The 15,404-nt window shown below is 56.4% G+C and overlaps 1 protein-coding gene across 1 annotated transcript; it reads right to left on the minus strand.

The window, feature by feature from the left end:
• Positions 1–1,418: 1,418 nt before the first annotated feature.
• On the minus strand, positions 1,419–15,156 carry BTBD2 (BTB domain containing 2). The gene is given in 10 exon segments (XM_049787926.1): positions 1,419–1,972; positions 2,323–2,469; positions 2,592–2,679; positions 2,827–3,019; positions 4,309–4,506; positions 4,588–4,693; positions 5,172–5,328; positions 6,667–6,786; positions 14,764–15,003; positions 15,005–15,156. Coding segments are annotated over 10 exon segments (1,563 nt in total). The 3' UTR covers positions 1,419–1,810.
• Positions 15,157–15,404: the final 248 nt, after the last annotated feature.

The raw sequence follows: 15,404 nt of genomic DNA on the forward strand, positions 1-15,404 counted from the left end.
TAGCCCTGAACACTGCTGGGTGTAGCCCTCAAACCAAAAGAATTGCTTCAAGTTGGGAGGATGAGTGAGGGTCCGAGCTTTAGGATGGGACCTGGATAGAACCGGCCTGCAGGACAGGTCTGCACTCCATGACTGTCCTGGCGGGCTCAGGCTCCAACTTGGGTGAGCTGCATGCAGGCAAGTGCCCGACCAAGCTGTTCTGTTTTACCTGGGGGTTCCACCTCGTTTGGGACTCAGGACTCTATAGTATCAGGTCTGTCCCCCAGCCCTCAAGACTGCTTGGCATCTTTAGTGTGTATGGGTTTGTGGGGGGGAACAACACCCTCTGGTGCTGGGGTTACTCCTGGCAGCCTTGGGGGGAATAATTGGGATGCTGAGGATCAAGCCCAAGGTAGCTATGCTGTTGCTCCAGCACCTGCTTGGCATCTTGTAGGAATACCCCTTGAGGCCCTGGTTGCACAATGTCAGTTTAGCTTGAGCCTGATTGTGTCTCCAGGCCACTGCCCCATCCTGTGTCCTTCCTCCAAAGGACACTGGCACCGCCTATCTACAGTTCCGGAAAAATTCATTTTTTTGATCTAGTTCCACTCCGAGTGATACACCCCCATGTAGTGCTGGGGTGTAGAACTTGGGCTGACCACATGTAGGGCAAATGCATTTCCCTGGCCCCTACTCCAGTCCCTAAAAGTTACTTTTGGTGCCTCCCTGCACTCTGCCAGGGGGTCACTCAACCAGAGCCAGGAGCGTGGCCTGAGTGTGGCTCCTTGCCATTTCTTTTTGGGTCATACCCAGCAGCACTCAGGGGTTACTCCTGGCTCTGCGCTCAGAAATGGCTACTGGGAGGCTCAGGGGACCATATGGGACGCTGAGATTCAAACCACCATCCTTCTGCATGCAAGGCCTTATTTCCATGCTCGCTCTCTCCGGTCCCCTTTTTTTTTTTTGGTTTTTGGGTTACACCTGGCAGTGCTCAGGGGTTATTCCTGGCTCCAGGCTCAGAAATTGCTCCTGGCAGGCACAGTTGACCATATGGGGCGCCGGGATTCGAACCGATGACCTCCTGCATGAAAGGCAAACGCCTTACCTCCATGCTATCTCTCCGGCCCCTCCGGTCCCCTCTTGCCTTTTTTTTTTTTTTTTTTTTTGCTTTTATTATACCCAACTTCCTTGTGGTCCAGTAGTTTCTCCTGCCCTGAGGGACTGTCCCACTACCCCTTTATGGGGAATCCCTGCAGGGGCTTAGGTCACAGCCTATTTCCAGTATCCTGGCCCTCTTGGTTGCTCTACCTCCTCCCCGGAGAGGTTGTACCCTGGGCAAGGCCCCCAGGGGGTTCTTTGTGCAGTTGCTCCAGCCCCTCCAATTGGGGGGGGGGGAGTAGAGGGCTATACCCCAAGTCTGAGTCAGTTGGGCATGAATGTTCGGTTTCTTGCCTTTATTTAAAAAAATCCTTTGAGATGGGTGCAGGGTGCGATTTCCATGGCTTTGGGGGGGGGGGGCACTGGTTCCAGGAAAGCGCTGGGACTGAGGGCTGGGAGTGTGGTCAGAGCACTCTGGGGAGCTCTCAGGGTCGGGGACAGCTATGTACAGGGGGGCGGTCTGCAGCATGCCAGACCACCTGAGGCAGACCCTCCTCCCCGCAGCTGCAGGGCCCATCCAGGGGGGCTGGATGGGGCGGGGCCTTTCCTGGCCCTTGGGTCCCAGCGTGCATGCCCCGGAAACGGCCTCAACCTCTCCAGGACAGCTGGGCATGGGCGCCGGCTCCAGAGATGGGCAGCTGGGGGGCAGGGAACTCCGAGCGGGCGGCCTGGCCTAGGTGTAGAAGATGACCTCGGGCACCTGCCCGTCCTCCACCGACGTGCCGTTGTTGTTCCCGGCCGCATAGCAGAAGGTGAAGCACGTCTTGGCCCCGGTGGTGGGCGACTCGTGGGTCACCTTGCGCAGGCCCTTGGTGCCGTAGTGTGAGTCTGGGCCCTGCAAGGGGCGCGCGTGAGCACCAAGGGCCCAAGAGGGCTGGGGTGGGGGTGGGGGTACCTCCAGACTTCAGAGGTCACTGGGATCCCAGAAAGGGAGGGAAGGTCAGGTAGGCTTGGTTCTGGGTGGAACATTAGATTCAGTTAGACCTGCATTACAGGCCACCCGAAGACGGGCTGGGGACTTGAGGCCAGGGACTTGGGGAGGCTCGGAACACGGAATTTTAGGGTTCTAGTCAGGAGTCAGAGATGGAAACTGGGGTGTGGGCAGGCAGAAGGCCCTAAATGACAGAGCATGGGTCAGGCAGGCTGGGGGCAGCAGCGTGGAGCTGCGGGGTGCAGGGAACGCACCTTGAGCGTGGCGCAGGCCGTGTAGTTGACGTTGGGCAACACTTCCACCGGCTCCTTGAACATGACTCGGAAGGTGCTAGCAGAGCCGTCACAGCTGAAGCCCGTGTCATTCTGGCCCAGGACCGTGTTGCTGTCCGTGTGGATGATCTGGAGGGTGGGAGAGGGGGCCGTGCACTGCTCACTCAGAGCCGAGAGCAGCCCCAGGTCTGTGATCCGCAGGCAGACCCACGAGGCCTGGGGGCAGAGTCTGGATCGAGGAGCGGGCCTACCTGGATGTTCACTTGGTAATCGGTGGGGCCGTGGATGGAGCCATAAAGCCCAAAACCCACCACAAAGATGCGCTTGTTGACGGAGAACCTGTTGATGAGGCCAGGCTCAGCGGGGACGTTTCTCCCCCATACCAAGGGGCGAGGCTGGTGCTCACCTCGCAGGATCGCCCTTCCAACAAGCTTACCCAAAGGGGCATCTCTCCCAGCTTCGGACCCACCCTTGACCCTGGCACACCTGATGCGGTCGCTGGTCCCGCTGTAGCCCCAGCGGCTCTCCACCTGCTGGAAGCGGTTGATGCAACACTCCTTCCCCCGCAGGCAGCAGCGAGGACGGTCAATGAAGTCCACGCGCGGCTTGGGATTGACGGTGAAGTGCAGGAAGAGGCTGACCACCTCTCGGTCCACCAGGATGCCCGACTGCGCAGGGCCTGCGGGTGCAGGGCAGGAGTGCTGGGAAAATCCCCCATGCTGCGAACCCTCAGGAGACTCACCACTTTTACCCCACAATCAGAGAGCTAACCCTGGGGGTCAGGGGGCTCCCTTATAAGGCAGAATTCTCCATAAGTCACCATGCCTGGGCAGGAGGAATAGCACAGCAGTAGGGCGTTTGCTTTGCATGGCCAACCCTAGACAGACATTGATTCGACTCCTGGCATCTCAGCCTGCCAGGAGTGACTTCTGAGCACTAAGCCAGGAGTAACCCCTGAGCACTGCCAGGTGTGGCCCCACCCCCAAAAATAAAAAAAGTCTCCAGGCCTGCTTGGAGCACCCTTGGCTGGGGAGAAGCAAGGGACCCATACACACAACTATCTGCCTGCAGAACATGCTGTCTGCACCCTAGTTCCCATGACTAGAACTTCCCTTCATGGGGCATGGTGGCCCTAAGATTGCAGCAGTAGTCATTAGAGCTGGGGTCCCCTACAGAAGGGAGAGGCCAGTGCAAACCAGAGCTAGGTGAAGCTGCAGCGGCCCCAGGAAGGGGCAGGTGGACATTCCTGGGGCTAACGGGTAGCCAGTCAGGCCGCAGGGCAGTGGGTCAGTGGTTTAGGGTAAAAAGTGGGTTTTCGGGCCCGAAGAGATAGCACAGCGGCGTTTGCCTTGCAAGCAGCCGATCCAGGACAAAAGGTGGTTGGTTCAAATCCCGTCCCATATGGTCCCCCGTGCCTGCCAGGAGCTATTTCTGAGCAGACAGCCAGGAGTAACCCCTGAGCATCGCCGGGTGTGGCCCAAAAACCAAAAACCAAAAAAAAAAAAAAGTGGGTTGGGTTTTCAGGGGCCAAGCAAAAGCCACAGAATTTACTGAGGGCCACTCTGCCCTCAAAGGGACATGGAGGGACATTCAGGTGGTCACACTGTAGTGCTACCCAACACTATGCAGAGGGTCCAGAGGCAGCTACAACCCAAGAATTCCAGCCAGTGTCAGCAGGACCTGATACTGGGTGGAGGTGTTTGCCCTATAAAATGAAGGTGCTCCCAGTCTTACCCCAACTGATTTGACAGCAGAACTTCAGTTCCAGGAATGACAGGGTTGAAGTGGGGACATTTCTCCCACTATGATTCTACTGTTGCTGATAGGCCTGGGGAGGTCAGCTGCAGTGAACTGGGGTGCAGTAGCCCCAGAACTGTGCCCTTACAGAACCAGATCTAAAAACTTCATGGACCTAACTGAATCCCACTAGACCCCAGATGGCGGGGCGGCCCACTCCGTGGCCCTTACCGGCAGCAAACTCCTCAATGGTCATCAGTGGGAAGCGGATGAGGGCCAGCGCCTTGCCCAGCACCTTCCGCTTGTGCTCAGGCGTGACCTGCAGCTGCTGCCGCTGGCACTCGGCGTCAGCCCAGCGGACCACAGCATTGAAGAGCCGCACCTCCCGGATGCCCAGCGTGTCCCGCTCCAGGACAGCGACCAAAGTGTCTGGGAGAAGAGGCGGCACCTCAGTGGACGCAGCACCCCACGGGCCCACATGAACCTGCATAGCAGAATCCCATTTCTCACCCAGGTCAATGTCAGTGAAGCCCTCTGCGGTGATAGCATCTGATGTGTTCTTGTCAATGTTCTCCAGACACAGGCTGGCGAGCTGTGGTTCGTCAAAGAGGCGTGCCTGGGGGGCGGAGAGGAATAGGGGAAGCTGGGGTGCTCAGCAGCTCCAGTCCCAACTTCTGTTTCAGAATCTCAGGATTTGGGGCCAGTGCATGGAGTACAGCAGCATTAGCACTCAGGCTCTGCCTGACTGTACCCTCAGCCCTGGTGCCCCAGATTTAAAATCCTTTAACTGGAGTTTGTTTTTTGCGGGACATACATGTTGGTTCTTCCAGGCTGTGTACTCTGACCCCAAAAAATCCTTTTAGTCTTTGCCCCCAACTGAATTGTCTGAGTTGACCACACACACCTCCAGACTCCACCCCACACACCTCAATTTGCCGCTCCTGCGTAGGCCCTGCCCACAGGCGGCCTCAGCCTCCTGTGGGTTGAACCCGCCCACCTCTAGACTCCACCCCACCCACATCTGAGTTGGCCCCGCCCAATTGCCAAGCATGTCCCTGGAGTCTGAGTTGGAGCCACCCATCCAGTCAGGGCACCTGTGTGAGCAGCATGAAGGCGTTGTCCGCACGCAGGTTCTTCTTCAGGAACTCCACACAATGCGCCTCTAGCGCCGGCACCGCATACTTCTTGGCCGTGTACAGCGTGGTCATGACGGTCTCAGGTCCGATCTGGACCTCATCCGAGTAGAGGAACCTGAGGGCAGGGCAGGAGTGTGAGGGTCACCCCACTCCTGGAACAGTCCCTACTGCTACATGTGACAAAGCTCATAAGGTCAGCGTGAGCGATAGCACAGCGGTAAGGTGTCTGCCTTGCACGCAGCCTAGGACAGACCTGGGTTCGATCCCCAGCATCCACTATAGTCCCTGGAGCCTGCCAGGAGCTATTCCTGAGCACAGAGCCAGAGCCAGGAGTAACTCAAGTACCACCACGTGTGGCCCAAAAACACAAAGCTCATGACTTCAAGAAAACATGAGGGGCCGGAGAGATAGCATGGAGGTAAGGCGTTTGCCTTTCATGCAGGAGGTCATCGGTTTGAATCCCGGCGTCCCATATGGTCCCCTGTGCCTGCCAGGAGCAATTTCTGAGCCTGGAGCCAGGAATAACCCCTGAGCACTGCCAGGTGTAACCCAAAAACCACCAAAAAAAAAAAAAGAAAAAGAAAACATGAGGAAAGCCATGCCCCAGCCACTGGTTCCCTCCGGAGGCTCGTGTACACTACAAATGTGGGCTTGGTATCGGCCCCTGTCCTGGGCCCACTGTCAGGCCGCAGGTCAGACCCATCTCTGGTCCTTCCCTGTGCTAAAAGGCCATTGGAGGGGCTGAAGCCACAGTAAGGTTGGCCCCCAACACCCCAGAGTCTCCTGAGCACCACCAGGAGTGACCTCCCCATATTTTAATTTTTAGAGAGGGGAAGCCACACCTAGTGATGCTCAAAGGTTACTCCTGACTCTGCTGCACTCAAGAATTAACCCCTGGAGGTGCTGGGGGGACCATATAGGATATCAGGGACTGAACCTCAGTCATCCCTCCCTATTGAATTACGACTCCAGCCCACCCCACCCCCATGTAGAGCCCTGAGCACCACCAGGTGTGGCTCAAAAGGAAAAAAGGAAATGAAAAGAAAAAGAAAAAGGGAAATCTGAAGCCCCAAAAGGAAACAGGATGGGTGAAAGTCCAAGCCAGGAACCCCTGGGGCAGGTTCCCCCCACCCACAAAGGGCAAAGGCAAAATTCACACAACTAGCACCCCATAGGTGGAGGAGCAAGAGACAGAAATGTCCAGAATATGGCCCCGCTACAGAAAGCAGGCAGGTTGGGTGCCAAGGACTGCAGAACGCCATGGAATGATCTGGAAGCACAAGGAAGCTGGCAGGACCACAGTGACTTACCAAATGTCCCCGAGCTACACAGGCAGGACCAAGGAGAAGGTGTGCAGGACCAAGGAGAAGGGGTGCCCACACCCTAGGGGCCCTCTCTGCCCTGAACCCCTCGTGGCTCCCACCCCAGCCGCCTCCAGGGCCCCAAGTCCTACTTGAGCAGTGCCAAGAAGGCGGCAGGTTCCACGTCGGGCAGCTCAATCTCTGTAGAGGTGGTAGCCATGCCGCCGTTGAACATGGCATCGAAGACGGCACTGCCCACAGCCAACACGAACCTGTAGACAGGTGACTGGTCAGTGGTCACGGCCACGCAGACGGGGCGCCCAGGCTGGGGAACAGGGTGCTGCCTAAGAAGGGTCTCTCTCAGCAGGAATTACAGTAAGGGATCCATCCCCCTGCTGCAGGCCCCAACATGCTGGTGGACACTTCCAAGAGGCAGGCGTGGGAGCAAGGAGCAAGCGTGATAGGCCTGCCTGGGAGGCCTTGCTAGCTGTCCCTGACCCCATTCGAGGGCACAGTCCCACGAGGGGGAGGCGTAGGGTAAGAGCAAGTGGGATGCAGCTCCTTGTAGGGACCCCGGACTGCCAGGCACAAGTAGCCTTTTCGCATAGACAAGATGGCCCAGGTCTCCCTCACCTCCAGTCCCTGTGACTGATTCTGTGACTCAAACCACCAGGCCTGCAAGCAAGGGAGGGATATATCCCCTCCTGGCCCCGCCCACAGACCCTGCCCACAGTCCCCAAACTCCCCAAAACCACAGGGTCTGCCCACAGCTCCCAGTGACTCCATCCACAGCATTCAGTGGACCCGTCCACAACTCCCCAGTGGGGGTTGGGGGGCAGTTCTGCAGCCTAGTCAGACCCAGTGGACTAGGTAGGGAAGTCAGTGCCTTCAAAACTCACATCTAGGGGGCCCGGAGAGATAGCACAGCGGCCTTGCAAGCAGCCGATCCAGGACCAAAGGTGGTTGGTTCAAATCCCGGTGTCCCATATGGTCCCCTGTGCCTGCCAGGAGCTATTTCTGAGCAGAGAGCCAGGAGTAACCCCTGAGCAACACCAGGTGTGGCCCAAAAAAAAAAAAAAAAAAAAAAAACTCACATCTAGGGACTAGAGTGACAGCACAGTGGCAAGGTGTTTGCCTTGCATGCAGTCAACCCAGGACTGACCAGGATTCAATTCCCGGCATTCCATATGGTCCCCAGAGCCTTCCAGAATCGATTTTGAATGCAGAGCCAGGAGTAACCTCTGAGCGCCACCAGGTGTAGCCCAAAAAAACAACAACAAAAAACAAACAAAAAAAAAAAAACTCATATCTACCTGGAGCCCTAAAGGGAACTTCATTTCTGGGCCAGAGTGGAAACACAACAGCTAGGGCACTTGCCTTGCATGAGGCAAACCTAGGTTCCATCTCCGGCATCCTATAGGGTCTCTGGGTATCCCCCAGAACTCCCCGGGTGATTCCTGAGTGCAGAGCCAGGAGTGATCCCTGAGCACTTAGCATTGTGACTTAGCAGGGGTCCCTAGTGAATATGGGGGGCACAGCTGTGGGGAGGGGGCATCTGACCCCTATGAGGAGACATCCAAGCCGTCACACAGAGAGCCTGAAGCAGAGACTGGGTGATGTGGGTGACATGGAGCCCCAGGAAAGAGTCCCTCAGTTGTGCTGGGACTTGGGCTTCGGAGAGGGGGCTCTTCAGGTAGGAGACTCTGCAGGCCCCAGAATGTCCTTTCTGGAGCAGCAGGGCCACAGCTGCAGCACCATGTCCTCAAGAACCCGGGATGCCCCGCGGCTCCCTCGCTGCCTCCCACGCACACCAGAAATAACTGCCTCCCAGTCAGTTCTTCCAAAACCATACTTCGGCTCCCCAAGGGGAAATTTCCCACCAAAGGAAGAGGGTGCCATAACCCCCGGAAGAAGGGGCTGCTGGCTTGTCAACGCCAGGCCCACGGCCCCTCCTGACTCACCCTCCTGCCCACCTTAGGGATTCCAGGACAGAGGATGACCCCAGAAGATGCTCCCCCCGTCCCCCAGCAAAAGGACTAGAGACTAGGGCACTGCAGGGGAGTGCTCGGGGCAGAAAATGGGGTTCCCAACTGAGCCTACAGGAGTACACGCTGAGAAAGGACCACAGGCATGCCTGAGGATATTCCCAGGTTCCCAGAAATAAAGGCCATGGCCCAAAGCCCCTGAACCATGACAAAGCCACATCTAGTGGGCCCCTCATGCACAGCCCTTAGACAGAAAAGGGGGTCAGGGGGACTGGAGGCTCAAGGACATGTGCTGGGGCCCCCTCTAGAGACAGAATATAGATAGGGGAGGAAGAGGGGAGTTTCCTGAGGACAGAATCCCCGCCAGGAACATCAATGCAGCTGGGCCCACTCAGGAGTGGGGGAGCTGGTGGTTACTGGGTGTGTGGGTGAGTGGATGGATGGATGGGTGGCTGGGTGAGTAGATGTGTGTGTGTCTGTGAGTGTGTGTAAGAAAGATCGAGCAAATAAATAAATAAATAAATAAATAAATAAATAAATAAATAAAAAGAAAGATCGAGCAAGCACACACAAGTACTGTAACCAGAAGTGCGACCTGCCCCCCCCCATTATCACAGAAACAGCAGGCAGGGAAAGGGGAGATGGGGTGGGTCAAATCCACAGCAGCACCTCTGGGATTTTGTGAAGAGCTAGACTTTAGTGTGGGTCCTGCAGACCCCCAGGGCTACAGAAGGGATGAGTCACTGAACCCTAGCAGACACAGAGTGACACTCGCCAGCCCATAGGCACTACAGACACCCTGTCCACTCTTGCTCTCTGCTTTCTGAAATGGGGCAGAGGTTCTGGGTGGTCAGACTGTCCCCTGTAGCTGGCCAGACACCCCCAGACGTAAAGATGAGCACACACATCTCCATGATGGCTGACCAGCAGGGGCACGCTAGAAAATGAGGAAAGTTCAAATGGGGAGGTGGGTGGGTTTCTGGGGAAACAAGCAAAACCCTGAGCTCCAACCAGCACCACCACCACCACCACCACCACCACCACCACCCCCACCCCACCCCCCGTCGGAATGGCTATTATCATTATTATACCGCTACTACTACTATTACTAGTTCGTGGATTGCTGAAAACAGAGCACAGCAGAGAGACAAAATTTTTTTTTGATTTTTGGGACACACCTGGTAGCGCTTAAGGTTACTCCTGGCTCTCTGCTCAGAAATCACCCCTGGACAGTCTCGGGGGACCAAATGGGATGCTGGGGATTGAACCCAGGTCAGCTGCATGTAAGGCAAATGCTTACCACTGTGCTATTGTTCTGGCCCCAAAGAAGGCGCTTTTCTTGGACATGGCAGATCCAAATCAAACCTAGGTTTGATTCCCAGAACCCCATAGAGTTACCAGAAGTAACTCATCCCCTGAGAACTACTGGGTATGGACCTGAAACTAAAATATAAATAAACTACTTTGCTAAAAATAAAATTTGAGGGTTGGACAGCACAGCAGTAGGGCATTTGCCTTGCACATAGCCAATACGGGACGGACAGTAGTTCAAATTCTGGCATCCCATATGGTCTCCCAAGCCTGCCAGGAGCAGCCCCTGAGCGCTGCTGGATGTAACCCAAAAACCAAAAGATATATATATATATATATATATATATATATATATATATATATATATATTATATATATATATATATATTATATAATATATATATATATATAATTGAAGAAAAACTTTAAAAAAAACTAAAGCGGCCCGGACAGATAGCACAGCGGGGCGTTTGCCTTGCAAGCAGCCAATCCAGGACCAAAGGTGGCTGGTTCGAATCCCAGTGTCCCATATGGTCCCCCGTGCCTGCCAGGAGCTATTTCTGAGCAGACAGCCAGAAGGAACCCCTGAGCAATGCCAGGTGTGGCCCAAAAACCAAAAACAAACAAACAAAAAAAAAAAAAACTGAAGCAATAACATAGCAGGGAGGGCATTTGCGTTACCAGTAGCCAATCCAGATTTGATCCCCAACATTCCATATGGTCCCCCATGCCTACCAAGAGAAACCACTGAGCACTGCTGGGTATGGACCAAAAACCAAATTTAAAAAAAGTTTTTTGTTTTTTTTTTTTGTTTTTTTTGGCTTTTGAGTCACCCTGAGAAGTGCTTCGGGGCCCATGTGCTCTGAGGATCAATCCCAGACCTCTCGCTTGCAGACCCTCCACTCGGCCCATGAAGTACCTAAAAATAAATTTTAAATAATAAGGTTCTGACATGGTGTTAGGGGGAAGGAACAAGCAGTACCAGTGATCACACCTGAAGCTCCAGCCCTTTGAGCCATCTCCCCAGGCCTAAAATAGATTCTCAATTGAAAAAAGAAAAGAAAAGAAAAAGAAAAATAGGGCAAGAGAAATCCCTCTAAGTTTGGATGCATGGCTGCACTGCATGCAGGAAGACAGGGTTTAATTCCTGGCACTGCCTGGTCTCCCTGGCATAAAAAACTGGGAACAAGAAACAGGAGAGAGGACCGACCAGAGAGCTAGCATGGAGGTAGTGCATTTGCCTTGCATGCAGAAGAACGGTGGTTTGAATCCCAGCATCCCATATGGTCCCCCGAACCTGCCAGGAACGATTTCTGAGCAGAGCCAGGGGAATCCCTGAGCACTGCCGGGTGTGACCCCAAAGAACAAAAACAGGGGCCTGAGAGATAGCATGGAGATAAGGTGTTTGCCTTGCATGCAGAAGGATGGTGGTTCGAATTCCGGCATCCCATATGGTCCCCTGAACCTGCCAGGAGCAATTTCTGAGCTTAGAGCCAGGAGTAACCCCTGAACCCTGCCAGGCGTGACCCAAAAACAAACAAACAAAAAAAAAAAAAAAACCAGGAGAAAGAGGACAGGGGGTAGGGCATTGGTCTGGCAAAAGGATGACCATGGGTTCAATCCTGGCATCCTACATGGTCCCCCCAAGTTCCATCAGGAGTGATTCCTGAGTGAAAAGCCAAGAGTAAACCCCTGAGCATCAGTGGGTATGGCTCAGAAACAAAACAAGTATTTTGTTGTTTTTGTTTTCAATCATAAATGACAATAAGGAGGGGCCGGCGAGGTGGCGCTAGAGGTAAGGTGTCTGCCTTGCAAGCGCTAGCCAAGGAAGGACCTCGGTTCAATCCACCGGTGTCCCATATGGTCCCCCCAAGGCAGGGGCAATTTATGAGCGCTTAGCCAGGAGTAACCCCTGAGCATCAAACGGGTGTGGCCCGAAAAAAAACAAAACAAAAAAAAAAATGACAGTAAGGCGAGTGGTGATGCAGAATTGCCTGGCAGGGCTGGAGGGATAGCACAGCGATAGGGTATTTGCCTTGCACGCAACCAACACAGGACTGACGGCGGTTTGAATCCTGGCATCCCCAAACCTTCCTGGGGCGATTTCTGAGCACAGAGCCAGGCGTAACTCCTGAGTGCTGCCAGGTATGACCCAAAACACAACAACAAAAAAACTGCCTGGCAGGCGTGAGGCCCCAACTTCAAACTCTGGCATCAGTCATGCTGAGCACAATTCCGGCAACATAGACATTTCAGAGCCCCAGAATTGCAGCCAAGGGGCCTGAAGACAGTGGAAGGGAACAAGCACAGGAAAGGACAGCAGCCCCAGGTGAAAGTCCAGGTAAGGGATTTGCCTCCCACACTGTCAGCCCAGTTCCACCCCCTGCAGGGCACCTGGTCCCCAACACCTCCAGAAAATGCCTCTTGCCAGGTATAAGCCCCGCCCCCACCCCACCAAGAAATGAATCTTTAATAAAAGGAACTTGAATTCAAATCTAGAGCTTCAACAGGCTGAGCAAAGGTCTGGCAGAGACCCCCTCAAGATCACCTGGTCCCCTGAACAAGGACAAGAGCAACCGTAGAGCCGAGGAAGACCCCATACACAAAATAAAGGGTCTGGTGTGGCAGGGCAGCAGGGAGGGCACTGGCCTTGCATGCAGTGACCAAGTCTGATATCCGGCATCCCAGAGGGTCCCTCAAGCACCATCAAGAATGAGCCCTGCTTGCAGAGCCAGGAGTCAGCCCAAGTATGGCCCACAAACCAAAATAGGGGCCCAAAGCACAAATCAAATCAATGAATCAAACTGATTGTGCCCAAATCAGGGTCCTTGGGAGAAGACAGCTGGGGGGGTGGGAGAACCAACCAGGAACCTCAGAGAGAGCAACTGGCCCCTGAAAATCCTCAGTTCTTAGCCCTCATGTACCCCAACGTGCACTCCAAAAGTGGGTGGTCCCCAGCCTGCTCCAGCAGTGGTTTGTGAAGATGCCAAGGATCTGGGCAGTCCGCAGGTCTGCAGGGAGAGGTGGAAGCACACAGAATTCCTCTCACAGCCGTAACCTATGGGGTGGACCGATCAGGCAGAGCCGGCTCCACCTTCTAGAACATTCTATGAAGTACCCACCCCCAGGACGGGGAAGGGAGTCACTGTCCAGAGTGACTTGTGTCTCCCTCCACAGAGGGATAGCACTGAAACGGTCCCCAGCTGGGAATATTCAGACATGGGGGTGCCCATATGCAGACAGGCAACACAAACTATGGACTGGGGTTCACTTGTGGGGGAGGCAGAGGCCAGCCAGTCTAGGGGGCCCTAGGCCAAAGACATCCTGTCTCTCACGCCCCACCCCCTGCACGCCAAGTTCAAACCCTCCTGCCTGGCATCAAAAACAGATGCCACCAGTGTCACAGTGCCTGTCAGGATCCCCCCCCTCAATACAAGGCGAGCCCATTAAGGTGCCCCAAGCAGAGATGGTCGTCTCTCCCTGCTGCTGCAGCCTGATGAGGAGACTACTGCGTCTTCCACTGCAGTGAATCTGGGGGACGTTGTGATCAGACCCTAGTGGTGCTGGTGTCGGGAGTCAGTGGGATGTCCTGGAGGAGCAGAGATTATCATCCAGACCAGGGCCACACACTCAAGTCTGCTCATCCTTCTTGCCTCTGCCAACTCTGGGTCCCCATTCTGGCTCCGCCATTCTGCTATGGGCTCCAATTAGGGTGACAGATCTAAGGTTGCCACCCTGAGATCCAGGTGGCATCCTAGCACCCTCCCTACTCTAAACCCTGTCCCAGGGGATGCATGGAAACCCCTCTTGGGGTGGGGAGCACCTGTTTTAGAGAAAAGTAGAGTGAAGCCTTCCAGAGTGGCCTCCTTCCAGAGGGGCCTGATACCAACTGACACAGTAAAGCTGACCTTGGACACTGCCCACAGGGAGAGGCCCTTGGGATTTCTCTGAGGTTCCTCCCCCATCAAGTCCAGCCCTAGGAGTGGTGGGACTTAGTGCTGCATGCCAGCACCCCCACACAATAGTCTCCATGCCCCCAAATAGACCATCTGGGGGACCCTTCAGTCCCTCATACCCTTCCAATTCCGAAACATGTGCCTGGTCAGTAGTACCCACCAGATGGGGTGTCCAACCACACCTCCCATGGGCTGAGCGGGGTGTGGCAAGCCCCAAGGACCAGGCAGGTCTGGAATAACGTGGGGCCAACGGGCTACTCCCCCCCCACCTCCACCCTCCACCACAAACTTGTGGTCTCATATGGACCACAGACAGAAGGCTGCAATCTAGAAAGGGGCCAACCTCAGGCCAGGAACCTTCCAGCAGAGACTTCTGGGAATAAGGCAACAAATGGATAGGCCAAGAAAAAGCCAAAAAAGAATCTTCTAGAAGGGTTGCTCTCGAATGAATCCTGGTCAGGGCTGGGGCCCACTCACAGGCAACAGGAGCCCCACCACACCCCACTCCGTTTCAGACCAAACCTCCCAGGCCTCTCTCCAACTGATACCTCATTCATAGACAATCACCTGAGCCCCCAACTGAGAGACACCCCCCTATGTGACTCCTCCGCCACGAGCAGGGACAGAGGCACCCAGACAGGAGTGGAGGGGGGCTGGGAGCAAGTAGGGGAGGGGCTCCCGATGAAGCACTGCGGGGAAGGAGGGGCAGAAGCCGGGGCCGCACCGGGCCCGGAGAGGGAAGGACTGGGGAGCCGTGATTTGGCGTGGGTGACAGTGCGGCGGAGGGGCGCTGAGGTGGCAGAGAGGGAGTCGGTTTGGGGGGATCGGAGTCACAGGACGTGCGTGCGCAGGCCCCGGAGACTTGGGGCGGCCGTCCCGGAGGGGGCGGGTCTCCTGGGCCGTCGGGGGAGACTCGGACGCTGGAGGGGCCCGGCCTGAGGACGGGGTGTCCCGGCCTGCAGAGGAGAGGCCGGGGCGCGGGGACGGGGCGGCCCACCTGTGCGCGGGGATGCGCTGCGAGCTGAGCCCCTTGCCCACCAGGAAGTGCACGTCGCACAGCACCTCGTTGTTGAAGAGGAAGGCGAAGCGCTCCTGCACCGTGGGCTTGGTGGCCTGCCAGTTGTACACGGGCTCCCGCAGCAGCGCCCCGGCGCCCGGCTCCTCCGCGCGCTCCCCGCCCGCCGCGGCCTGCACGCCCGGCCCGGCCCCGGGGCCCGAACCCGCGCCCGCCGGGGGGGCCCGGGGCGGCGGCGGCGGAGGCGGCGGCAGCAGCGGCGGCGGCCGCGTTGCCGGGGGCGGCGGCGGCGTTGGCGCTGGGACCCGGGCTCCCGGCGCCTGCACCGACCCCCGGCGGACACGACGCGCGGCCGCCGCTCCCACCCGCCGCCATCTTGTCGGGCTGCGCGGGGCGGGGCCTGCGCGGGGGCGGGGCCGCGAGGACGAAAAGCGAGGCCGAGGGCGGAGGGCGGGGTCTCGGCAGGGGCGGGGCTACGGAGGCTGAGTGGGGGAGGCGGGGCCTGGGTCGAAAGGCTAGGCCAATGGGAGAGCGGAGTCTCCGCCGGGGGCGGAGCCTAAAGAGGCTGGGTGGAGGGCAGGGCCTGGACCGAAAAGTTAGGCCAATGGGAGGGCGGAGCCTAA

This window comes from Suncus etruscus, chromosome 15 (genome assembly GCF_024139225.1).
Source record: "Suncus etruscus isolate mSunEtr1 chromosome 15, mSunEtr1.pri.cur, whole genome shotgun sequence".
Lineage (NCBI taxonomy): Eukaryota > Metazoa > Chordata > Mammalia > Eulipotyphla > Soricidae > Suncus > Suncus etruscus.